Source organism: Phoca vitulina, unplaced genomic scaffold (genome assembly GCF_004348235.1).
Source record: "Phoca vitulina isolate PV1807 unplaced genomic scaffold, GSC_HSeal_1.0 scaffold52, whole genome shotgun sequence".
NCBI lineage: Eukaryota > Metazoa > Chordata > Mammalia > Carnivora > Phocidae > Phoca > Phoca vitulina.
The window spans coordinates 1,460,220-1,486,107 of record NW_022589755.1 but is presented as its reverse complement, the minus strand read 5'-3'; the positions used below and the strand labels follow the sequence as shown (position 1 = coordinate 1,486,107).

Sequence of the window (25,888 nt, the reverse complement as noted above, 5' to 3'; positions counted from 1 at the left end):
CCTCCTGAGCCTCGACTTACCCGGGCATGAGAGGGACGGCCTCGCCCCCGCCCCTTGATCCCACTCTGAAGAAGCGGGTCTGAGGCTGCTCCCTGGACCTCGCGCACTCTTCCGGAGAAGACACGCTTGGAAAGTGCCCCTCCGCCGATTGTCGGTAAGGAAAAAACCACATTACCCAGAAGGCTGTGCTCCGCGTGTCTGCGCGGGCGCTGGGCCAATGACTGCCCAAGACAGGGGCATTTCCTGCGGCCCGCGCCGGCGGGGGCGGGACTTCCGGACCCTTTGAGGCGTACGTCATCCGCCTGCGCCGGTCGGGCAGTGGGGCTTTGAGCGGCACGCAGGCTACCTTTCGGAGGCCCGAGCGGAGAAGGTGGTGTGGGCCGTAGGTCCCACCTCCGTATCTTTCTACAAGCCTCACACCCGTCCCTCATCCTCCGTAACGGGTGTCACGTGAGCGCCCGCTGGCGCGCGGCTCGCTATCCCCGCAGCTCTGACGCGACGCCTGGGCCTCGGGCGCATTTCACACTGGGGAAACTCGGGCTCGGAGTGCGACAGTCAGCCGAGGTCACCCCGCTCTGGGCAGCGAGAGGGTGGCAGTCGGCCGCTGCCCCTCCGGGTCCCGCTCTGTGCACAGGGTCCGATGATGGCGGCGGCGTGGATGGACCCGCTGCGGGTGAGTGGACGACGCTCCGAGCCTTGCTTCCGCTCTGCTGCGGAGGGGCTCCCAGGCGGCCTGGAGGGCCAGATGCCATTCGATTCCCTTTTCTCCTTGTCGTTTGTTTACAGCAAGTGGCGCTGGCTTGTCACTTTGTCCGTAGTCCTGCGTCTGTGGCGGGTCCCTGGCAGCTGTTCAGTCAGTGCACAAAGGATGAAAGGTGCTTACTTCCGGGGGCTTCCGTCGCTTAGTGCAGCCCGCTGCCGTGACTTGCAGGTGCCCACCCGGTTCCCCGCCGACCTCCTCTGACCTTGCCTTCTCTCCGGGTGCACCGGCCCGACCGTGCCAAGTTCTCTTGCATCCCCCTAGCCTCTGTCCTCGCGCTGGCCTTTGCCTGGGGTACTGCCCCTGTGACTTTGCAGGGCCTCTCTCACATCCGTCTGGCCTCTGCTCAGATGTCGCTCCCTGGGAGAGACGTTTCCTAGCAGCTCAGGCTAAAATGGCCCCTTCCCTCCTTGCCCATCATCTGGCATTTTTGTGTAGGGAACCTGGCAAAATTAAGTAAGCGTTCGTGGTTGAATTTGTCTAGGATGTTGTGGGAGCAAAGAGAAGACAGTAACAAAAGAACCGTGACAGCTCGCTGTCACGTTCTTGCTGTGGGCTGACAGGCAGGCGTAACACCACCTCCTTTAACCCTCAGCTCCTCTGAGTTGGGTTGTGTTGTTATCGCTCTTTTGCACAAGAACACCTTGAGGCTCGGAGATTTAGTGTCCAGAATCACTGCAGCTCTTAAGTAGCAGAAACAACCAGTGTGTTGACCACCAGAGCCTGTATTTTTACTCCTTTCTCCACAAAAAGCGGATAGGGATGCCTGGAGGTGACACCTGGAGTCAACTTCGTAAGCCAAGCAGGCTTCCTCACAGGCCTTGGGCATGAGGTGGGGATATGGCGTTTTAGCAAGTGGACGTGTGTGGACAAAAAAAGGTAGATGGGTGGTTTAAGGAGTCCCCAGAGTACCTGTGTGATTTCGTGGTCCCCCGTCCCCATCTGCTGAGACACACCCTAGGAGGGCCGGACTGTGTGGTCATCTGCCGAATGTTCCATCATACTCTCAGCCACGACAGACGCCGTGGCACAGGCTGGTCTCATGGCCACAGCCTGCGTTGTCCTCAGTAACGTCTGTTTTCTGGGCCTGAGGTATCCTTTCCTCAGGGACATGTGCTGTTGAGACTCAGGTGGGGGGGTTTGAATTCCCTCAGGGTTGCCAAAGGGGTGGGGGAAAGACTCAGGAGGGAAGAAGGAACATTGACTCGTGGTGGATTCTCCTTAGTAGTCGCGGAGGAACAGGAGGCAGTGGGACCCGACGCAGGCCCTGCCACTTCCCAAGCAGGTGCCACCGCCTCAGGTGATCGTCCTGTGAGGTGGGCGACGATGAGTTCGCTCCTCTGCCCACGTCCACAGAATTGTGTTCAATGGTGGCTGAAATGAGTGTGGCAGAGAAGTTTATCTGAAATGCGTCACATCTTCATTAACTCCTTTGCTAATGGAGGAGGGTCAAGATTATGCCATTGGACTCTAGACCAGAGGGACCTCCGTTCAAATCCTGCTTCTGCGCATACCGCATGTAAACTGTGGGTGAGCTCCTAGAGTCCCCTGGACCTCCGGGCCCTGACTGACGCAAACGTGATAATGATCCTGACCTCACAGGCTGTGGCCGGTCACCCAGTGTTTCTTTTACAAAGATTTTTTTCTTTAATTCTCATAACCATTACTGCTGAGTGAGAATTATTGTATTGATCCAGAAAGTGAGACTGAGAGAAATGAAGTGAGGCTCCCAAGTTCACACGGCAGGCAGGTGTTGATTCTAGACTTCAGAGCTGGGGACTTTCATTCACATGAGCAAGACAGAGGTCAGCACGAGTCAGGCCTGCAGTGAAGATCAGTGAGTCTTGGCTGCTGTTGCTGCAATTATTATTGGTACTGTTTTCATTATCTTTGTTACTCTCTCCCATTTCTGTGGCATCTTAAAGCCCTTACCATTCTGTGCCTCACAGTCCCCACAGGAAGGTCCTGCCCTCACACCATTCTCCATTGGCTCCCACATAGGAGGCTCTGTCTCTTATGAGTTGCTGCTGTAATTAGGACAAAACAGCATCTCTGCCTCCTTGAGTCCAGCACAGAGCTCAGCCCTCAGGGGGTGTTTGGTCACTCTGCCCCCTTGCCATCGAGAGAAATGGGCTCTGATTCCCATCAGTAACCCCAAGACCAACACACTGCCTCTGTTTGACTTTTCAGATGCCTGTGACCTTCGATGATGTGGCCGTGACTTTTACCCAAGAGGAGTGGGGGCAGCTGGACCCGGCCCAGAGGACCCTGTACCAGGAGGTGATGCTGGAGACCTGTGGGCTCCTGGTCTCTCTGGGTAAGGCCTCCCTAACTCTGCGGTGTGGGATACCTGTCACTTCCTTCACTCTGCTCTTTGGCTCCAGGCCTGGCTGCTTGAGAAGGCGGCTGTAGCCTTCCTGTCCTCCTCCCCACTTCAGTCATATTCTGGACTCCTCTCTTCCTTCCTGCTCTCCCGTGTCTCAAGTAGTGTTAAGTAAGAAACATAGTTTACTTTTCTTTTTTTTTTTTAATTTTATTTATTTATTTGACACAGAGAGAGATAGCCAGAGAGGGAACACAAGCAGGGGGAGCAGGAGAGGGAGAAGCAGGCTCCTGGCCGAGCAGGGAGCCTGATGTGGGGCTCGATCCCAGGACCCAAGGATCATGACCTGAGCCGAAGGCAGACTGAGCCACCCAGGTGCCCCACATAGTTTACTTTTGGTCACAGCCAAAGGAGAAGGGTGTGTTGGGAGGAAATGGGGTTGTCTCACAAAACCTAAAAGCAGGAATTCCAGCTGGGCCCCTTGAGGGACTGATACAGGAACTTAGAAAAACACAATCCCTGGCTTTTGGAGCTTTTGTCCTGGCTTCTCTCTGTGGGTCTGCTTGTGTCTCTGTCTTTTCACAATGATTTTTTTCTACCACAGCTATTTTGCAGCAGGAAGTGGCCGCCCAGTCCTTGCTGTGTGAAGCCCCATGGTCATTGTCTCTACTTCTTTCTGTATGCTGATACTGTTCCTCTTCACTCGTTTAATTCTTCCAGCATGCCATCCTTGGCAAATAAGAAAAATAGGGCCACTGCAGCGGAGTCCCTCATAAAGCTTAATCTGTTCGATTTTTTTTTTTTTTAATTTTTTTTAAAGATTTTATATATTTATTTGCCAGAGAGAGACACAGCGAGAGAGGGAACACAAGCAGGGGGAGTGGGAGAGGGAGAAGCAGGCTTCCCGCTGAGCAGGGAGCCCGATGCAGGGCTCGATCCCAGGACCCTAGGATCATGACCTGAGCCAAAGGCAGACACTTAATGACTGAGCCACCCAGGCGCCCCAATCTGTTCAATTTAAAAGACACGTCTTCATTGTGAAAAGCTCTCCTCTGCATTTTTTGGTGGTTTCTTTTGTGAAATGTTGGCCAGAATAGATGATATTTTCTATTTATGCATGTGTCTCTATTTGACCAAATTACTGAGTGCAGTTCCCAGCTTTTTGTTCTTAGTGGTTCATGAAATGGTGTCTAGTATCACCAAGTCTGCCTCTTCTCTTGACCCCCGTTTCTTGAGGATTGAATCCTCCTGCACACATCCCCCTTCCCCTCTCACTGCTTTAGCCTTTTTGGACTCAGGTTGCTGGCCCCATACAAGAGTGTTTGCTGTTTCCTTTTAACTGTAATGCTTAGGAGACCAGGATCTTTTGTTTCTCCATATAAACTTGAGAATCAGTTTGTTGCTATCCACAAAATGACTTGCCGGGATTTTGACTGGTATTGCATTGAATCTACAGATCAAATAGGGAAGAACTGACATCTTGACAATATTGAGCCTTCCTATCCATGAACATGAAATATCGTTCCATTTATTTTGTTTTTTTGATTTTGTTTATTGAAGTTGTGTAGCTTCCCTCATACAGATCCTATATATATTTTGTTAGATTTATACCTAAGTATTTCATTTGGGGAGTACTAATGTAAATGGTAATGTGTTTTTAATTTTAAATTCTACTTGTTAAGTTCTGGTACATACAAAGGCATTTTGTACATTAAGCTTGTATCCTGCAATCTAGCTATAATTGCTTATTAGTTCCAGAGGTCTTTTGTTGATTCTGTTGGATTTTCCACATAGGTGACCATGTCATCCACAGATAAAGAATTTTATTTCTTCTTTCTTAGTCTATATACCTTTTTCTTGCCATATTACATTAGCTGGTGCTTTCAGTATAATGTTGAAAAATGGTTAGCAAGGACATCCTGCCTTGTTCCTGATCTTAGTGGGAAAGCTCTAAGTTTCTCACCTTAAAGTAGGTTGTTAGCTGTAGGTATTTTTATAGATATTCTTTATCAAGCTGAGGAAATTTCCCTCTATTCCCATTTTGCTAAGAGTTCTTTTTCTTTTTTTTAATGAATGGATGTTGGATTTTATCAATGCTTTTCTGCAGCTATCAATATAAATGTGTGATTTTTCTTTAGCCTGTTGATGTGATGGATTATATTAATTGATTTTTAAATTTTTATCCAGGTTTGTATATCTGGGATAAATCCCACTTGGTTGTGGTATGTAATCTTTTTATACATTGTTGGGTTTGATTAGTTAATATTTTGTGGGGGATTTTTTTACATCTATATTCATGAGAGATACTGTGTATACTTTTCTGTAATGTGTTTGGTTTTGATATTAGAGTTACAGATTTCCTAACTCAAACTTACAGATTGAGTTAGGAAATACCCCTCTGTTTCTGTCTCTGGAAGAGAATGAAGGGACTTGGTATAATTTCTTCAGTGTTTGGTAGAAGTCACCAGTTAACCCAGCTGGGCCTGGTGCTTTGTTTTTTTTGGAAGGTTATTAACTATTGATTTGATTTCCTTAATAGATATAGGCCTATTCAGATTTCTGTTTCTTCTTGTGTGAGTTTTAGCAGATTGTGTCTTTCAAGTAATTGGTTCCTTCATCTCAGTTATCAAATTTGTGAAGATAAAATTGTTAATAGTATTCTGTTAATATTCTTGTAATGTCCGTGGGATCTGTAGTGATGTCCTCTGTTCTATTTCTGGTATTAGTAATTTGTGTCATTTCTCATTTCTTCTTAGCTTGGCTAGAAGCTTATCAATTTTATTGATCATTTTAGAGAACCAGATTTTGGTTTTGTTGATTTTCTCTATTTTCTGTTTTCAATTTCATTGATTCCTGCTCTAATTCTTATTTCTTTTGTAGTGTTTATTTTGCATTTAATTTATTCTTCTTCTAGTTGCCTAAGGTGGAAATTTATATAATTAACTTCAGATCTTTCTTTTAAAAAATAAGCATTCTGTGTTATAAATTTCCTGCTAAGCATGCTTTGTTTCATCCTATAAATTTCGCTAGGTTGTATTTTTGGTTTTTTAGTTAGTTTGTTGAAAGTTTATTTTTTTATTTTTTAGTAACCTATACACCCAGCGTGGGGCTCGAACTCATGACCCCAAGATCAAGAGTCACATGCTCTTCCAACTGAGCTAGCCAGGTGCCCTGTATTTTTGTTTTCATTAGGTCAAAATATTTTTTACTTTCTTGAGATTGCATCTTAGACCAATGTGTTATTTAAAAGTGTGTTGTTCAGGGGCGCCTGGGTGGCTCAGTTGTTAACCGTCTGCCTTTGGCTCAGGTCATGATCCCAGGGTCCTGGGATCGAGCCCCACATTGGGCTCCCTGCTCAGCGGGAAGCCTGCTTCTCCCTCTCCCACTCCCCCTGCTTATGTTCCCTCTCTTGCTGTGTCTCTCTCTGTCAAATAAATAAATAAAATCTTTAAAAATAAAAATATAAATAAATAAAAGTGTGTTGTTTAATCTTTACCTATTTAGGGATTTTCCAGTTATCTTTATGTTATTAATTTCTAGTTAATTACTTTATTGTCTGAGAGCAGACATTTTGTGATTTCTGTTCTTTTTAAAATTTGTTAAAGTGTGTTTTTATGGCCCAGAATATAATCTATCATGGTAAATGTTCCATGTGAGTTTGAGAAGAACATATATTCTGTTTTTAGATGAAGTAGTCTGTAGATGTCTGTTATATCCAATTAATTGATGGTATTGTTGAGTTCAACTATGTCATTACTAGTTTTCTGCCTGTTGGATCTGTACATTTCTGATAGAGGGGTAGTGTGGTTTCCAGCTTTGATAGTGGATTCATCTATTTCTTCTTGTCATTCTATCAGTTTTTGCATCATATAGTTTGACATTGTGTTGCCAGACACATATAGATTAAGGATTTTTATGTTTTCTTTGCAAATTAACCCATTTATCATTACATAATGCCTTCTTTATCCCTGGTAACTTTCCTTGCTTTGAAGTCTCCTCTGTCTGAAATAACATAGGTATGCTTGCTTTCTTTTGATTAGTATTAACATATTTTATTAACATATTAGTGTATTTTTTTCCATTCATTTATTTTCAACATGTATGTGTCTTATTTATATATTTACAGTGGGTTTCTTATAGACAACCTATAGTTGGGTTTGGTTTTGTTTTTGTTTTTAAGATTTATTTATTTATTTTTTTTTTTTTTTTAAGATTTTATTTATTTATTTGACAGAGCACACAGGCAGGCAGAGCATCAGGCAGAGGGAGGGGGAGAAGCAGGCTCCTCGCAGAGCAGGGAGCCCGATGCAGGACTCGATCCCAGGACCCTGGGATCATGACCTGAGCCAAAGGCAGATGCTTAACCGACTGAGCCACCCAGGCGCCCCTATTTATTTATTTTAGAGAGAGGGAAAGCATGAGTGGGAGGGGCAGAGGGAGAGAAAATTTCAAGCAGACTCTGCACTAAGCATGTGGAACCCGACACGGGGCTCAGTCTCACTACCTGAGCTGAAACCAAGAGTCAGATGCTTAACTGACTGCCACCCAGGCACCCCGGGTCTTGTTTTTTGATCCACTCTGACAACCTCTGTCTTATAATTGGAGTATTTAGAAAAACATTGATGTTCCAAGTGATGTTGATATAGTGGGATTAATATTTACCGTGTTTGTCACTGTTTCCTATTTGTTGTCCTATTCCTGTTTTTGTCTTCCAGTCTTTCTGCCTGGAATAAACCTTTCTCTTTACTCAGAGTAGCCAGCCTTCCTCAGATTATCAATACTCAGGGATGCCATTTGTGAAATGATGGAAACCAGGGTTTTTTAACCTACCAGGTGGGGTGCCATCACCTGGGGAGTGTTTAAAATCTGATGCCTAGGCTTCACCCCAGAGATTTTATGTAAATTAGTCTGTGGTGGCATTCAGGCTCACCAGGTATGGCTGATGCACAGGGAGGTAGAGGCCCCTGACTGGATTAATTAGAAAGCACATTCAGGAGATAGGTCTGAACAGTGTTGGGATTCTACATGATGGAGATCAAAGGGAATTGGTGCTGTCTCTGGAGCCAACCCTAATGTCTACAGTCTTTGGGGCCCAATAATGATGTTTTATGCATTGGTTTCCAGGTCATATCATTTTGTTTGCATGGATGGGAGCAGCTTCATTCTGAGGCCTTCTCCAAATTCTGAAGTCCCAGTCTAGATTGAGAGGTTTCTTTCTTCTCACCACAATTTCCACATCCTTTTCCTTTCTCCTTGAACAGGCTGTCCTTTGCCCAAACCAGAGCTGTTCTACCCATTGGATCACAGCCCAGAGTTACAGACATTGAAGAGAGGCCTCTCCCCTGACTCCTGCCCAGGTAGGTGCCAACAGCTGGCTGGGTCAGGGTCATGGCAGCTTGCAGACAGCACAGCGATTACTGCCACTGGAATTTGTGGAAGTTTTATTATTGTGGCCTCTCTAGAGGCTTAGGATCCATGGAGCCTTTTAACCTGTGGTCCTTCTGCCCACCCCCTCCAGCCCTATCACAATCTCCAGCGCTCCTGTGGAGGTGTAGGACCTATTAGATAATAAGTTCAGGCTCTCAGTTCCAGCTGCTTGGGCTTAAAAACTAGCTGGGACTCACAGCAGCCTTGTGGCCCTGGGGAAGGTGCATATCTCACTGTGCCTTTATATATAAGTTCAGCCAATGTGAATCTAACTGCTCTAATAGGCATATTCCAGAATCTTGGTGGCTCAGCATATGAAAAGTACTTTTCTCACCCAAGGACCATGTGGGTCGGTGTGGAGCTGTTTACCATGCAGTTATTTGGGGACCCAGGTACCTCCTATCATCAACATGAGACTTGCATGTTGTCCTGGCATCTTCTAGCTGGCAGAGGGGAAACGGGAGAAGAAAGGAAGGTGTAATACCCACTTCCACATACACTATTTCTCCTCACATTCCACTGACAAGACATCTGGCCACACTTAGGCACCTGGGGCTGGGAAATGAGGCTGAGCTGTGTATCCAAGGAGAGGAACAAATGGTTCAGTGAATGTAGTCTGCAACACTCAGTCTGTTCGCAGGTCATTGGGTTGTTTGAGGATGTACCAGATTGTGCATGAAACTGGCTCACACTGGCCCTGACCCATAGTGAGTGAATGGCTCAGCAAAAGTAAGCTGTTAGTGTTATTCAGATCATAATATTAGTCCTAATGAATAACGATAGTATCTCACATTTCCTTCTGCACTGCAAGGAAACAAGCTGTCCTCTGCATCCCACCCTTCCTCACCTTCTCCATCCGCCCAGTCTCCAGGTGCCAGTCAGACACTCAGAAGCACTCCCTTGCTCCATGTCTTCGCACCCCTCCTGTTTGCTTAACCTTCAGGGTAACACTTTGCCTTCTATTCCCCAAATCTGGGTTGCTGAGGCCCTGGGGATGTCAGGTGTGCTGACTGGTGCCACTGCAGAGGCATGCTCTCTCCCCTCTGGTGGTCCCTTGGGCTTTCATCCCAAGTGTGTGTCTGTTCGGCCCCTCGGAGTGTGTTCCAAATCTTCACCCTTGTCACTAGTCTCACATCTGTGGAAAAGTGGAAAAGATACTTCTCGCTCAACATGCCTAAGAGGGAGCTCATGGTTTTGCCTGCTCCTCCCACCTCCCATGCACGTTAGAAGGCCAGATGCAACTTCAGATAACTCCTCAACACCTCCATCTCTACTAACCCCTACATTCAGACATCCTGTCCGTTTCACATGAACGTCTTCACCACCTCCCCTCCTCCCTGAGACCCATCCCTACACTCCTAAGTCCAGGTTTTCAACTTTTGCCTGGGTGATAGCTGGTCTCCCCACATCTCCTATGTGCCTCTCATCTGCCCTGTCTCCCATACTGGCTCCCCAGCCACTGAGAGCTTGTTCCAGACCTTCACCACATCCCCCAGCCACGGATGTCTTAGCATATTTTCATGTCGAAAATAGTCTGTGTTCTTGTGTTGCTTGATCACCAACTGTTACAGATTGATCTGAATCTCTCATATGTGTGGCCTCCCTTCTCACCTCCCCCCAGAGGAGGCCTTGTCCCCTTGTCCCCATGGCAAATTCTCACACTAGAGGCCAGATCACACCTTTTCAGGGAACTGGCTTCTTGCTTCACTGCTTTTCTGCCTTTTCTGTAACTTTACCCATTCTCTGTTCAACATAAAAATATGCTTGGTTGCATCATACTAGGGGCAAGTAAATGAAAAAGTCATGGCTCTCCAGTGTCTTCACACTGGTATCAACTGCTTTCCCTTTTTAACCTTTTCTATAACGTTTTCTAGGAAAAGTTGTCTCATTGTGGTTTTTTTTTTTTTTTAAGATTTTATTTGTTTATTTGAGAGAGAGAGAGAAAGAGAGAGCACGAGCAGGGGGAAAGGGAGAAGCAGACTCCCCACTGAGCAGGGAGCCCAATGCAGGGCCCAATCCCGGGACTCCAGGATCATGACCTGAGCCGAAGGCAGATGCTTAACCAACCGAGCCACCCACATGCCCCAAGTTGTCTCATTCTTGCAAGAGATATCTATACTTGTGTTCCATTCTTCCATTTACTGTTATTTTCTTGCACTTTTTTTTAATTTTAATTTTAATTTATTTATATTTTAAAAAGATTTTATTTGTCAGAGAGAGCACAAGCAGGGGCACCAGCAGGCAGAGGGCAAAGCAGGCTCCCAGCTGAGCAAGGAGCCCGATGCGGAACTCAATCCCAGGACCTGAGATCATGACCTGAGTCAAAGGCAGAGCTTAACTGACTGAGCCACCCAGGAGTCCCTTCTTGCACTGTTTGAATGAGTTGTAACTCATATGCTCTGTTGTGCAAAAATCTTAAGAGGTCAGCTTGATGAATCTTTGTGTACATAAAAGCCCATATAACCACCACCTATGTTAATATTTGATGTATACCGTGGTGCCCCCTTATCTGTGGTTTTGCTTTCCGTGGTTTTAGTTACCCTTGGTCAGTTATGGTCCAGAAGCAGATGATCGTCCTTCTGATGTATCATTAGAAGGTTACCAGTAGCTTAATACTGTGTCACATGCCTGTGTCATTCTCCTCACTTCATCTCATCGTGTAGGCATTTTATCATCTCACAGCATCACAAGAAGGGTGAGTGCTGTATAATAAAATATTTTGAGAGAGAGACCACGTTTGTGTAACTTTTATTACTGTGTTTGTTATAATTGTTCTATTTTATTATTACTTCTGTTAATCTCTTATGTACCAGATTTATAAATTAAACTTTACTATAGGTTTGTATATATAAAAAACAGAGTATATAGGGTTGGTACTAGCCACAATTCCAGGGACCCACTGGGGGTCTTGGAACAAATCCCTCACAGATAAAGGGGACTACTGTTCAACATTTCCAGCACCTCGTCAGGGTCTCATGCCTTCAGAAGCCCCTTCGGCTAGGTAATCCCTCTCGAGACCATCAGCATGAATTTGTTTTGACTGTGGAACCCTACCATATGCTGGGTGTGTATTTGTCTCCTTTTGACCATCGTTATGTCTGTGAGATTCTTTTCATGTGGTTGCATATAGTTGGAGTTCGTTCACTCTCAATCTAGCGTAATATCTCATTGTATGAAAAACTGCCATTCATTTATCCATTCCCCTCTTGGCGGGCATTCCTGTTGTTTTCAACTTAATGCTGCTGAGAATATTCTTGTTATGTGTTTTCGTGCAGATAAGCACTGGTTTCTGTTAGGAATAGATTCTGGTATGTTTCCAGGTCAGGTTGGCTTTATTGGAAAAATGCCAAGCAGTTCTGAAGAAGGCTGCTCCCTTTCACATTCCCACCATTCACATGTGAAAGTGGTAACATCATTCTCTCTGTGCTTTGAGGCCCTGTGAGGGGGTTCCTCTGTACCACAGCACTGAAAGTGTTCCTTATACGGTCACTGCTTTGCTCCTAATTTTCAAATATAGCAGTAACCATAGTGATAATGGGTGATGGCCCCCAATTTCCCAAACGATCCTCCAGTGGCTGGCACTGTGCTGACCACTTTATAGGCATTTTCTCATTTAACAACTTCAGGACAGTCGGTGAGGCAGAAACTCAGTCTCTCAGTTTTTCAGACGAGGAAATTGAGATAGGAACAGCTAAGTAATTTGTCCAGTATCAACTCACTTGGTACGGGCAGAATTTGTGCCGAGTGTTCTGGCTCCAGAGCCAACTCTCTTAACCTCCAGCTATGTGAATTCATAATGCAGCAGACTTTTCAGATTGTATCATGAGCATCCGATCCTCTTGGAGTCTCTGCCCCTAATCTCCCAGGACCTTCCTTGTCTTCTTATTCTGGTGACTGTAATGTTGGCTCATCAGGCATCTCATGGACCATTCTTTTTATTCTTCAATACTCTTTTTTTTTTAATAAAGATTTTATTTATTTATTTGACACAGAGACAGCGAGAGAGGGAACACAAGCAGGGGGAGTGGGAGAGGGAGAAGCAGGCTTCCCGCGGAGCAGGGAGCCCGATGCGGGGCTTGATCCCAGGACCCTGGGATCATGACCTGAGCTGGAGGCAGACGCTTAACGACTGAGCCACCCAGGCTCCCCTTATTCTTCAATATTCTTCAAGGTTAATCCACACATTCTGACAGTGCCAATTTATATGCTTCCTAATTAGGTCCCAGATGTATATTATATGACTAACCCATAATAAAAAATTAGAGCTGACATGTAGTTACGTTTTGCTCAGTGTCTGGCCTCATACTGAACACGGTTCACATAGTAAATGTCGTAAATGCAGGATTTCACTTCATTCTCAGAGTCCTACAGGACAGTCTCTGTTTCTAGCTTTATTTTTTAGAAGACAAAATGAGGACTTACGAAATTTGAGTGCCTTGCCAGGTGCCACGGAGCTAATACTAAGTTCTTGTGGGACTTGGGCCTAGGGTTTCTGTGGTCAGAGATCATGATCTTAACCATAATACTGCTGTGACCTCTAACTTTTGTTTAGTGGACCTCAGGTACAGATTTCGATTAATCATAAACCTTGGTTTATGACACATTGTCATCACTGATTCACGAATGACCTTGATTAATTGATGTGTTAACTAAGTTACTTGCTCATTCATTTCTTTTTTGAAAATAATACACTTAACATCACTGACTTCAAGAATGAGAACATTACTCATACCAACTGCCTAGTCAGTCTGGACTGCTGTAACAAGAATGCCACAGACTGGAGGATTAAACAAGAAACGTTGATTTCCCACAGCTCTGGAGGCCGGAAGTGTAGGATCCAGGGGCTGGCAGATCTGGTGTCTGGTGAGGGCCCTCTTCCTGGTTTGCAGATAGGAGTCTCCTCTTCTATCCTCACATGGCACTGAGAAGACGCAAACGCTCTTATGTTTCTTCTTGTGTGGACACCAATCCCATGTCAGGGGCTTGCACTCTTACCGGCCCCATCGTCTGGTGCACTGAAGGTTCCCTGAATCTTGAAAGACTCTACCTTTGTTCATTCCATCAACTAAGGCTGAAATGGCTTTCCTGTTTTCTCCATATGGCAGTTTCTCGCATTCCCTGCCTAGGAACCCTCCCCGACCTCTTTCCAGCTGCTGTGGAGGCTGCGTCAGGTGCCCCTTCGCTGGCCTCTTACAGCACCTGGAGGCATTCTAGCTTTGAGCAAACCCAGCAATGCAGTGTCACTACTCTGTGTACTTGTCCCTAGTTGCCAGACACTCTGTCCCCCATCTGTTCTCTCCCTCTGGGTTTCCCCTCAAAGGTTTCAAGAATTCAGGGTCCAAAAAGAAATTGCAAACTGGATTTCAGAGATTTGAAAACATGGCAGGCACAGAGCCACTGTTTTCGTCTTCTTATTCCCACTGAAATGGCGATTTTGTTTTTCTGTGTTGCCATTTCTAATAAGCCCTTCTGTATATTGTATTCCCTTCAGGTGACAGTACAAAACCCGGGACCACAGAGCTTTCCCTTTCTCACCTTGCCTTATCTGAGGAAGTCTCACCACAGGAACAACTGACTCAGCAAGCTCTGGGGGACTCCCAGCTGGGGCAAGGCAAGAATCAGGATAGGCCATCAGAAATGCTGGAAAGCCAGTTGAAACCAGGGATAGACCCCCAAACGGAGAAGCTCCCTGGGAACATGAAGCCTGAACATGATGGTTTAGGGACAGGTGATGGTGTACACTCAAGGACTATACGGGAGCTGATCCCTCCAGGACATGTTCTCCACGAATATGACTCAGAGGGACTACTGAAAGATCCCTTGATTCATAAAGGGAAACATCCCTATCAGTGTGAGGAATGCGGGAAAGTGTTTACCAAGAATTGCTTTCTTGTGCGACATGAGCAGATTCACACTGGAGCGAAGCCCTATGAATGCACCGAGTGTGGGAAAACTTTTAGCAAGAGCACACACCTCCTCCAGCACCACATGATCCACACGGGGGAGAGGCCCTATGAGTGCACGGAGTGTGGGAAGGCCTTCAACCGCAGGTCACACCTCACAAGGCACCAGCGGATTCACACTGGAGAGAAGCCTTATAAGTGCAGTGAATGTGGAAAGGCCTTCACCCACCGCTCCAATTTAGTCTTGCATAACAGAAGCCACACTGGAGAAAAACCCTTTGTGTGCAAAGAATGTGGGAAAGCCTTCCGTGATAAGACTGGTTTCCTTCGACACTACATCATCCACACGGGAGAGAAGCCCTTTGAGTGCATAGAGTGTGGGAAGGCCTTCAACCGCAGGTCCCACCTAACGTGGCACCAGCAGATTCACACTGGAGTGAGACCCTTTGAATGCAGTGAATGTGGGAAAGCCTTTTGCGACAGCACGGACCTCATTCAGCACTACGTCATCCACACAGGAGAGAAGCCATACAAGTGCCTCGAGTGTGGGAAGGCCTTCTACCGCCGGTCACACCTCAAGCAGCACCAGAGGAGTCACACTGGGGAGAAACCCTATGTGTGCAGCGAGTGCGGAAGGGCCTTCACCCACTGCTCTACCTTCATCTTGCACAAAAGGGCCCACACTGGAGAAAAACCCTATGAATGCAAAGAATGTGGGAAAGCCTTTAGCAATCGATCAGACCTCATCCGACACTTCAGCATCCACACTGAGGAGAAGCCCTACGAGTGCACGGAGTGTGGGAAGGCCTTCAACCGCCGGTCATACCTCACGAGGCACCAGCGGATTCACAGTGGAGAGAAGCCCTATGAATGCATGGAGTGTGGCAAAGCCTTTTGCCAGAGGGCAAACCTCATTCGACATGCCATTATCCACACTGGGGAGAAGCCCTTTGAGTGCAGTGAGTGCGGAAAGGCCTTCACCTACTGCTACACTTTCATCTTGCATAAAAGGGCTCACATTGGAGAAAAACCTTTTGAGTGCAAAGAATGTGGGAAAGCCTTTAGCACTAGGAAAGACCTCATTCGACACATCAGCATCCACGCTGGAGAGAAGCCGTATGAGTGCATGGAGTGTGGGAAGGCCTTCAACCGCCGTTCAGGGCTCACGAGGCACCAGCGGATTCACAGTGGAGAGAAGCCCTATGAATGCRTSGAGTGTGGGAAAWCCTTYTGYTGGAGCACAARCCTCATYCGACACTCYRTYATCCACACTGGAGAGAAGCCCTATGAGTGCAGTGAGTGTGGAAAAGCCTTCAGTCGCAGCTCATCCCTCACTCAGCATCAGAGGATTCATACTGGGAGAAACCCTGTCAGTGTAACAGAAGTGGGAAGACCCTTCACGAGTGGGCAGTCCTCAGTCACCCTCTAAGAGCTCCTATTGGGGAAAGACTTCTTGAATGTAACCACTGAGGAAACATCTTACTCAGAATCTGATCATTCATACCAAAGAGAAACCCCTCAGTTTCCTTCCCTATGAGAAACCCTTTTGTTGTAGGATATCATTTGTCATCTGAGGAGTCAGACTGGAAATTTACCCAGTCCAGAGCCTTATTCTGCATCTGTGAATTCATCCAGGAGTGTGATCCAGTCATTCTCATGAACTTAGCATAACCATCAGCCACATCTTTCTCCTCAGTTTACACTGAAAAATTATCTCAGGGATATTTAAACAAAGGAAGAGGAGACATAAAAGAGAAATTCAAGCATGGTTTCTTTCAGACTTCAGTGGCAAGCCTATGGTAGTTTGTTCCTTATCCTATTTGAGGAAGGGGGGGTGTTTCAGAGATGAGAGAGCCTTGTCCCCTTTATCTTGTGTATACTTCCACTTCCACTGCTGTCCATTGTCAGGACAGTTGGACATTTAGGGTGTGTCTGAAAACATTTATTGAAAGCCTTTGTTCTACAGCTTCGTCTCTACCCTTGAGTAGCATAAGTCTTAGAAATATGAAGGCTTGAGTTATGAAATACTGTTAAATTTCAGGAGGTAAAGATGTACGTATAAATAGGCCCACTGTACCACACTCTTAAGACTTTGATTTAAACAAAAACAAAATGTTTTTTCATGTGTCTTTAACAACCCACTACTTATACTTGCTCTTGATCTACTTGTTTATTGGTTTTTTTGTGTGATGAGGACAGCAGTGTAGCTACGTGACCTTCCCAGATGAATCTGAATTCTTCCCTCTGATTGCGGTTCCTGAGCTTCTCCAGTCCTCCTTAGGCTTCTCCCAAGTCCACATCAGTTGTTTTCTAGGGGTTGAATTAGAGCCAAAACAAAATCAAATACATAGCTAAATTAGCTTAAGAAAAAATAAACTCAGAAAAGCACAGAGAAGAAATCTCATTTTTAATCTTACAAAAGATCGTGTGAAGATTTGCTATTGAGGAAATTGACTAGAATTTTAACAGATGAAATTGATATGTGCACATGCAGGTATCTGTGAGTTTCACAGTTGTTACCATGGCCTTAGTCCTGGTATAATAAGTAATGAGTAGTACCTTTTATCAGGGTCTTTTGGAATTCCTTCTTTGGTTTTTTTGTTTTGTTTTGTTTTGTTTTTTGAGCTACGCATGATAGTATTACCTTACACTAAGAAATATGCTGTGAAGAAAGATGTAAAAATAATCATGCATTCACGTTAACCCTCCTCAGGGCCTTTTAAATCACCACATATGTACTTTTGTATTGCCATTGTAGGCCAAGCCATTTTTGTTATATTGATTCATGGCATTATTATGAAGGAACCTCTTAATCCTTTTCATGTCATGTAAGAAGTCTTAAGCAAACTCTCAGTCCTGAATATTTTCTCTTAAAAGTTTCATAGTTTTACCTTTTATGTTTAAATCTCATCCGTGTTCAGTTCATTTTTGAATTACCATGTGAGGTTGAGTTTCTTTCTTGTATTTTTGCCTAAGGATGTTCAGTTGACCAGCACCATTAGTTGAAAACTAGACTACAGTATTATGCCTCCATTGAATTATGTTTACTCCTTAGTCAAAAATCAGTTAGGCATGTTTATGTTGGTCTATTTCTGAGTTCTCTGTATTATCCCATTGATTTGTATGTCCAAACCTGTGCCAGTACCACACTATCTTGATTACTGTAGCTTTCAGTAAATCTTAAAATTGGGTAAAGTGATTACTCACCCTAAATTTTAAAAATTGATTATCTTTCCATATTAATTTTTTTCCCTTAGCTTTCTATATACACTTTGTTGTGTTTTTCTGTATTTATAAAACATCTTGCTGGGATTTTGATAAACATTATATTAGTCTATGGATCATTTTGGTGAGATTTGGCATCTATTATATTGACTCAGTCCATGAATGTGGTATGTCCCTTCATTTATTTAGATCCTTTTTTATTTCGTTAGTGTTTTATAATTTTCCATTTGTAGATCCTGATCATATTTTGTTGGATTTTTATCTAGGCACTTTGTTGGGGGAGTCATATATCATATTGAGTTTTTAATGTCAGTTTGCACATGATCATTACTGTTACAGAGAAATACGATTAGTTTTGATATGTTGACCTTGTTTCCTACAACCTTGCAGAATTCACTTTTTCTAGATTTTTTTTTTTTGTGGATTCCTGAGGATTTTCTTCATAAAAAATAATGTTATCAGCAAATAGCAAACATCTTTTGTCTTCTTCCTAATCTGTATCTCTTTCATTCCTCTTTTCTATTTTTATTGTACTAGCTAGAACTTGCAGTGCAATGTTGAATAGAAGTGGTGAAAGAAGACATACTTGCTTTGTTCATAACGTTAAACAGAAAGCATTCAGTGTTGACCATTAAATATGATGATAGCTGTGGGGTTTTTATTTTACTTTTTTTTTATTTTTAACTCCAATGTAGTTAACACACAACATTATATTAGTTTCAGGTGTACAATATAGTGACTCAGCAGTTCCATATATTACTCATTGCTCATCAAAATAAGTGTACTGTTGGGGCGCCTGGGTGGCTCAGTCAGTTAGGTGACTACCTGTGGGTCGGGTCATGTTCCCAAGGTCCTGGGATCAAGCCCTGCATCGGGCTCCCTACTCAGCGGGGAGCCTGCTTCTCTCTCTCCCACTCCCCCTGCTTGTGCTCTCTCTGTGTCAAATAAATAAATAAAATCTTAAAAAAAATAAAAACAGGTAAGTGTATTCTTAATTCCTTTCACCTAATTCACCCATTCCCCCCAATCACCTCTCCTCTGGTAACCATCTGTTTGTTCTCTATAGTTAAGGGTCTGTTTTTTGGTTCGTCTCTCTATATACAGATGTTCTTTATCTAGTTTGGAAAATCACCCTCTTAATTTGCTAAGAGTTTTCATTACGAACGGGTATTGAATTTTGCCAAACGCTTTTTCTTCTTTGGTTGATGTGATCATGTGATTTTTCTTCTGTGGTCTGTTTATATTACGGATTCCTCTGACTGGATTTGAATGCTGAACTGGCCTTGCCTCCCTGCAGTAAACTGCACCAGTCATGGAATATTATTAATAATAGCATTCTATTTGCTAGTATTTTGCTGAGGAACTTAGTGTCTAAAATCATTAGCATATTGGTGTATAGTTTAATTTTTTTGTACTGGTACTGGTGTCTGAGCACTACTTGCTTCCCAGAATGAACTGGGAGGTGTTCCTCTTTTCTTCCTTTCTTTTCCTCTTTTCCTCCCTCCCCCTGAATGAGATTTTGTAGAATTGGTATTATTTCTTATTTAAATATTTGGTAGAATTCTCCAGTGAAATCATTGGGATACTTTTTGTTGTTGTTGTTTTAAAATTTTTATCTATTGGGCGCCTGGGTGGCTCACATGGTTAAGCGTCTGCCTTCGGCTCAGGTCATGATCCCAGGGTCCTGGGATCGAGCCCCGCATCGGGCTCCCTGCTCGGCGGGAGGCCTGCTTCTCCCTCTCCCACTCCCTCTGCTTGTGTTCCCTCTCTTGCTGTGTCTCTCTCTGTCAAATAAATAAAATCTTTAAAAAAAAATTTTTTTTTAATCTATTTATTTGACAGAGAGAGAGAGAGCGAGAGCAGGAACACAAGCAGGGGGCGTGGGAGAGAGAGAAGCAGGCTTCCCGTGGAGCAGGGAGCCCTATGTGGGGCTGATCATGACCTGAGCCGAAGGCAGACGCTCAACGACTGAGCCACCCAGGTGCCCCTTTCTTTGGGATACTTTTAATCACATATTGATTCAACTTAATTGGTATAGGACTATTCAGAGTATCTATTTTATATTGGGTGGGTTTTGATAGAATGCCCTTCTGGAGGAGTTGTTCCATTTCATCTAAGTCTTCTAATTAAATCGTGGAATTGTTTGAAGCATCCCTTTATTATTCTTTTCATGATAGGAAGATCTGTGTTTATATCTCCTGTTTTATTCCTGATATTGGAAATGCATATCTACTCTTTATTAATCTTCTTAGATTTTTATCAATTTTATTGACTATTTAAAAGAACTAGCTTTTTTTTTTTTTTAAGATTTTATTTATTTATTTGACAGAGAGAGACACAGCAAGAGAGGGAACACAAGCAGGGGAGTGGGAGAGGGAGAAGCAGGCTTCCCGCTGAGCAGGGAGCCAGATGTGGGGCTCGATCCCAGAACCCTAGGATCACTACCTGAGCCAAAGGCAGACGCCCAACGACTGAGCCACCCAAGCGCCCCGAACTAGCTTTTTATATCATTGATTTTCTCTTTCTATTCTCAATTTCTTCTCTTATCTTTATTTCTTTTGCTCTCTCTAGTTTTATATAGTGCTGTGTAGTTTCTTGAGATGGTAGATTAGATTATTAAACTTGAAGGTTTGTTTTTTTTTTCTTTTCTAATATAAGAAGCATTTGGTTCTATGAATTTCCCTCTCAGCACTGTTGAAGTTCCATCCCACAAACTCTGATTTGTTTTGAATTCATTTTCATTCAGTTTAAATATTTCTTGATTCCATTTGAGACTCCCTCTCTGACCCATAGATTATTTAGAAGTGTGCTCCTTGATTTCTAAGTGTTTGGAATATTTCGTTATTTTTCTGTTATTTTTAGTTTCACATGTGGTCCGAGTACATGCTGTGTGTGATTTCAAAGCATTTACATTTGTTGAGGTTTGTTTCATGATCCACAAACAGGTTAGCCATAAGCAGCATTCTTATTGAATGTTCCATGGGTGCTTGAAGAAGATATATAGATGTGTTTGCACGAGTGTCTTTGCAGAAAAGTTCTGCGAGGTGTTCCCGGCGTCCGTGTAAATATTTGCAAACAACCACAGTCACTAGTCATAATTCACTGTTGACTGCATTCTCAATAAAATGAGGGTAGTTAAAGGCTCAGGAAAAAAAAAGATATATATTCTGCTGTTGTTGGAGCGTTCTATAAATGTGAGATTCTGCTGGTTATTGGTGTTATTCAGATTTTCTCTATCCTTGCTGATTTTGTTTCTAGTGTTTCTATCAATCACTGAACAAAGAGTGTCAAAATCCCCAACTAGAATTGTGGAATTGTCTATTTCTTTCTGTTCTGTTACCTTTTGCTTTGTGTGTTTGAATGTTTTCTTCTTTGGTGCATATACATTTATGATTGCTGGATCTTTTTGGTGTATTGACCCTTTTATCATTATGTAACTAATATCCCTCTTTGTCCCTGTTTATTTTCATGGCTCTGAAGTATACTTTATTTAATATTAATATAGCCACTGCTGGCTTTTTATTACTATTTATATGGTTTATCTTTGTCCATCTCTTTTATTTTAACCTACCTATATTGTTATATTTTAGGTAATTTTTTTGTGGGTAGCATATAGAGGGGTCCTGCTTTTTTCCCCTACCATCTGACAGTATGTCTTTTAATTGGTATATTAGACCATTTAAATTTGAAGTAGTTATTGACGTGTTGGGACTAAATAATGTCATTTTTCTACTTTGATTTTTAAGTTTTCCTCTTTCTTGTTCCTGTTTTTCTGTTTTGGTTTTTGTGGGAGTGGGGGTAGGGGGTTTCCTTGCCTTCTTTTAGGACCTTGGACATTTTTTAGAATTCAGCTTTGATTCATGTATAGGGTTTTGTGGGTATATTTCTTTTTTCCTTTCTTTTTCTTTTTAAGTGGCTATTCTAGGTATTAAAATGTAAATGTGCAATTTATCACAGTCTCCTCTCAACAGTGTTTTAGCAATTTAAGTGCAGTGTAGAAACCTTCTATTAGGTCCCTTTACAGTCACTATTGTTTTAATACAGTTGTCTTGGATGTTTACTCTTCATATGTTGAAGACCATATCAAATGATGTTATTACTTTTGTTTCAGTTGTCAAACATTTTTAGAAGCTCATGAGAAGAAGGGTAGTCAATTTAACCTGTTTTTTAACCCTTTTCATTGAAATGTCAAGCCTCTTTTTGCTATCCTTTTCTTTCTGTTGGAGAACTTCCTGTAGCCATTCTTTCAGGGTAGGTCTCCTGGTGACAAATGTTCTTTGTTTTCTTTCATCTGAGAATGGCTTTATTTCCTCATCCTTGAAGGAAATTTTGATGCAATATAGGGTTCATGGTTGGCAGTTCTCTCTTAGTACTTGCAAAATGTTACGTCGCTTCCTTCAGGCCTCCGCGGTTTCAGGTGAGAAATCTGCCATTCAAACCATTGTTCCCCTACAGATAATATGTCATTTCCCTCTAGGTGCTTTTCAAATGTTTGTCTTTAGTTTTCAGAAATTTGATTATTCTGAGTCCTGGTGTAGAATTTTTTGCTTATCCTGTTTGGGGTTTGTTTAGGTGTTTGAAACTGCAGGTGTATGCCTTTAGGCAATTCGGGGAAATTTTCCACCTTTATTTCTTCCAGTATTATTTTTAGATCCACCCTCTTCCTCCATTTCTGGGGCTTGAATAACATGTTAGATCTTTTTTTTTAATTGTCCCACATGTCCCTGAGGCTCTGTTCTTTTTACAGTCTTTTTCCAGTCTGTTTTATGTCTCTTCAGATTGAGTAATTTCTATCAACCTGTCTTTGTGGAGGGGGTCAGGGAGTGGAGTGCCAACTACCCTCATTGCTGCTGGATGTGGGTGGACGATAGCTCCTCCCCTGAGCCTTCGCGACACTATCCTGACGTGAAAGCAGAATGCCACCTTGGATCACCTCCTTCTGCCTTGGTACTACGTGAGGGTGGGCATTTAGCTCTCCCACCTGTACAAAGGGAAGGAGCATGTGGGGTTTTTTATCAGGTTGTCCAAATGTGGGGCAGAAGGGAGAGGTGGGATTGAAAGTGGGCAACAATCAGACATCAAAGGTGGAATCAGACTGTTGTCCTTTTGGTTTGCTGGTTGAATAGGAAAAGCCCAGGCCTTTATTACAGATGGAGCACCTTGCTCTTTGCGGGGTGGGCTGCACATGAACTGATGCTACATCACATCTCGCATGGAGTACACCTGTAGGACACTGGTGTGGAGAAATCCTCTCTTTATATTAGGAGAGGTGGCCTGAGGTAAGGGTATACGTGTACTTTTGTGGCAAATGGCTGGTCCGGTTGTTCAGAAGCACTGAAGAATCAAGACTGGCAGATCACTGATAAGTTTGCATGGAACAGGAGCATGAAGTTATGGAGGGAGTGCAATGTGAATGGATATGTGTGTCCCCCATTAGTGCCTATAGGCACCCAGTGCAGAGGAGAAGGGAGGGGAGCAGAGTAGTTGAGGTTAGTCAGGCTCAGTCTTCGGCCTTCCCGGTCTTTGTCTCTAGAGTTATAGGTAATACTAGCTATGGTAGCAGAAATGGAGGTTTTAGGTGAGCCTTACATCATGGCATCCCTCTTCCCCCAATTGAAATAGCCACTTCACGTACTGAATGTGTAATGTGCCAGTTACGAAGACCAACACTAAGATCATGATGCAGTACATTCTATAGGAGACCAAACGGCCACTTGGTGGCACATGGTTTGTATCAGATCCGTTCCCTTCTGGAGGGGGAAATGACTCGTCCTTACTGGGATTGATACTATTTCTGGATACGGTCTCAACGTCCCTGCCAGCAGGGCCTCTGAGACACCGTTACCACAGAGCGTACTGACCACGCGATCTGCCAGCACTAGTCGGCCATTGCACTGAAGCTGCGATCACGGTGCAGACACAAAGGGATTGAGGGCTTGCAAGGCAGTTTCTGTAGCCGGCGCTGTTGATACCCCACGCTCTGTATTACCCACTTTCCCACAAGTCTTATCAGAGGGTCCCCAGCAAGATGGAGCCAGACTTGGGGCGCCTGGGTGGCTCAGTTGGTTAAGCGACTGCCTTCGGCTCAGGTCGCGATCCTGGAGTCCCGGGATCGAGTCCCGCATCGGGCTCCCTGCTCAGCGGGAAGCCTGCTTCTCCCTCTCCCACTCCCCCTGCTTGTGGTCCCTCTCTCGCTGTGTCTCTCTCTGTCAAATAAATAAATAAAATCTTTAAAAAAAAATAAAAAATGTTTTGAAGCAAAAAAATGTAATTGAAGCATAATTTCCATTCAGGAATTTCACTTTCAAGAATATATCCTGATTGGGGCACCTGGGTGGCTCAGTTGTTAAGCATCTGCCTTCGGCTCGCGTCATGATCCCAGGGTCCTGGGATCGAGCCCCGTGTCGGGCTCCCTGCTCAGCGGGAAGCCTGCTTCTCCCTCTCCCACTCCCCCTGCTTGTGTTCCCTCTCCCGCTGTGTCTCTGTCAAATAAATAAATAAAAAATCTTAAAAATATATATATATCTTGATTAATTTTGAAAAATATATATACAGTTTTGTGACCACTATTACCATCAAGATGTGAAATATTTGTGTCACCCCAAAATCTTCCTTCATGCAGTCAAATTCCTCTCCGAAACCCCAGCCTTAGGAACCACTGACTTATTTTTTTAGAATGTCAAATGAATGGAATCGTTTAATATGTGGTCTTTCTTTTTTTCAGATATTTTCATTTGCATAATGATTTTGAGATTCAGTCATGTTCCTCATCTCTTCCTTTTATATAAAGCCAAGTAGTATTTTAGTTTTTTGTATGTGCTACAATTTGTTCATCCATTAATCAGTTCATGGACAGCATTTCCAAGTTTTTGGCTATTGTGCATAAAACTGCCGTGAGTATTTCAACAGGTATTTGGAAGGAGACATTTTAACTTGTGTAAACATGTAGGAGGAGATTGCTGTGTCCTATAGCATGTGTATCTTTACCTATATAGGAAACTGCCAAATTGCTTTCTAAAGTGGCTGTACCAGTGTGCACTCTCACCAGCAATGCATGGGAGTTCTAGTTGTTATGCATCCTCATCAGTGCTTTGTATTGTCAGTCTTTTTAATTTTAGCGATTCTAGCAGGTGGATAGTTACTGTATTGTAGTTTTAAGTGGCATTGCCAGAATGACTAATGATACTGCGCATCTTTTCATATGTTCATTGGTCATTCATAGGTCTTTGGTTATTTTTCTTTTTTTTTTTTAAGATTTTATTTATTTATTTGACAGAGAGCGACACAGCGAGAGAGGGAACACAAGCAGGGGGAGTGGGAGAGGGAGAAGCAGGCTTCCCACTGAGCAGGGAGCCCAACGCAGGGCTCGATCCCAGGACCCTGAGATCATGACCTGAGCCGAAGGCAGACGCTTAACGACTGAGCCATCCAGGCACCCCAGTCTTTGGTTATTTCATCAAATTCTTTGCCCATTTAAAATTTTTTTCCTAACATGATTTGTAAGGATTTGTTTAGTTAAGGGCGCAAATAAATAAAATCTTAAAAAAAAATTTTTTTAAACAAAAGTATGCTTTGAATAATAGAGGTGGAGCACTTTAAAGAACCATGGAAGACCCCTTCAATGTAGTAAGAAAACTGAAGTGCAGAGAAGTCCAATAACGAACCCAAGCCCATACTCAAGGGCAGACCCTGTCTATTTCTCCTAACTTGTCTGATTACTGTCCATTATGCTATTTATAAAAGGCCTGCCAAGTTGGCATTGGGAATGTCATTATTTTCAAAAACCATAGTTCAATATTGATTATCTTTGCTTTCTTTAGGCATGGGTTATTTAGTATTTCGGAACTCAATTTTCAAGCATATCTTTAGTTTTTTTTCAGATATTTTCTGTTACTAATCTCCATCCTAATTGCATTCTTTATTTCATTCTATGCAGTTAAAGAGGGTGTTTTTTAAAATGATTTTATTTGGGGGTGCCTGGGTGGTTCAGTCGTTGAGCGTCTGCCTTCGGCTCAGGTCATGATCCCAGGGTCCTGGGATCAAGCCCCGCATCGGGCTCCCGGCTTCGCGGGAAGCCTGCTTCGCCCTCTCCCACTCCCCCTGCTTGTGTTCCCTCTCTCGCTGTGTCTCTCTCTGTCAAATAAATAAAAAATCTTAAAAAAAAAAAGAATTGTATACAAATTTTAGGGGCACCTGTGTAGCTCAGTCGGTTAAGCATCTGACTTCGGCTCACAGTCCTGGGATTGAGCC

At 43.6% G+C, this 25,888-nt stretch overlaps 1 protein-coding gene across 1 annotated transcript; it reads left to right on the top strand.

Moving 5' to 3' along the window:
• Window positions 1-307: 307 nt before the first annotated feature.
• Window positions 308-18,337, top strand: LOC116622018 (zinc finger protein 543-like). The gene is made up of 4 exons (XM_032388119.1): window positions 308-673; window positions 2,951-3,077; window positions 8,345-8,440; window positions 14,002-18,337. The coding sequence occupies exons 1-4, from the start codon at window positions 641-643 to the stop codon at window positions 15,840-15,842; spliced, it is 2,097 nt and encodes a 698-aa protein (XP_032244010.1). The 5' UTR covers window positions 308-640; the 3' UTR covers window positions 15,843-18,337.
• The last annotated feature ends 7,551 nt before the right edge of the window (window positions 18,338-25,888 follow it).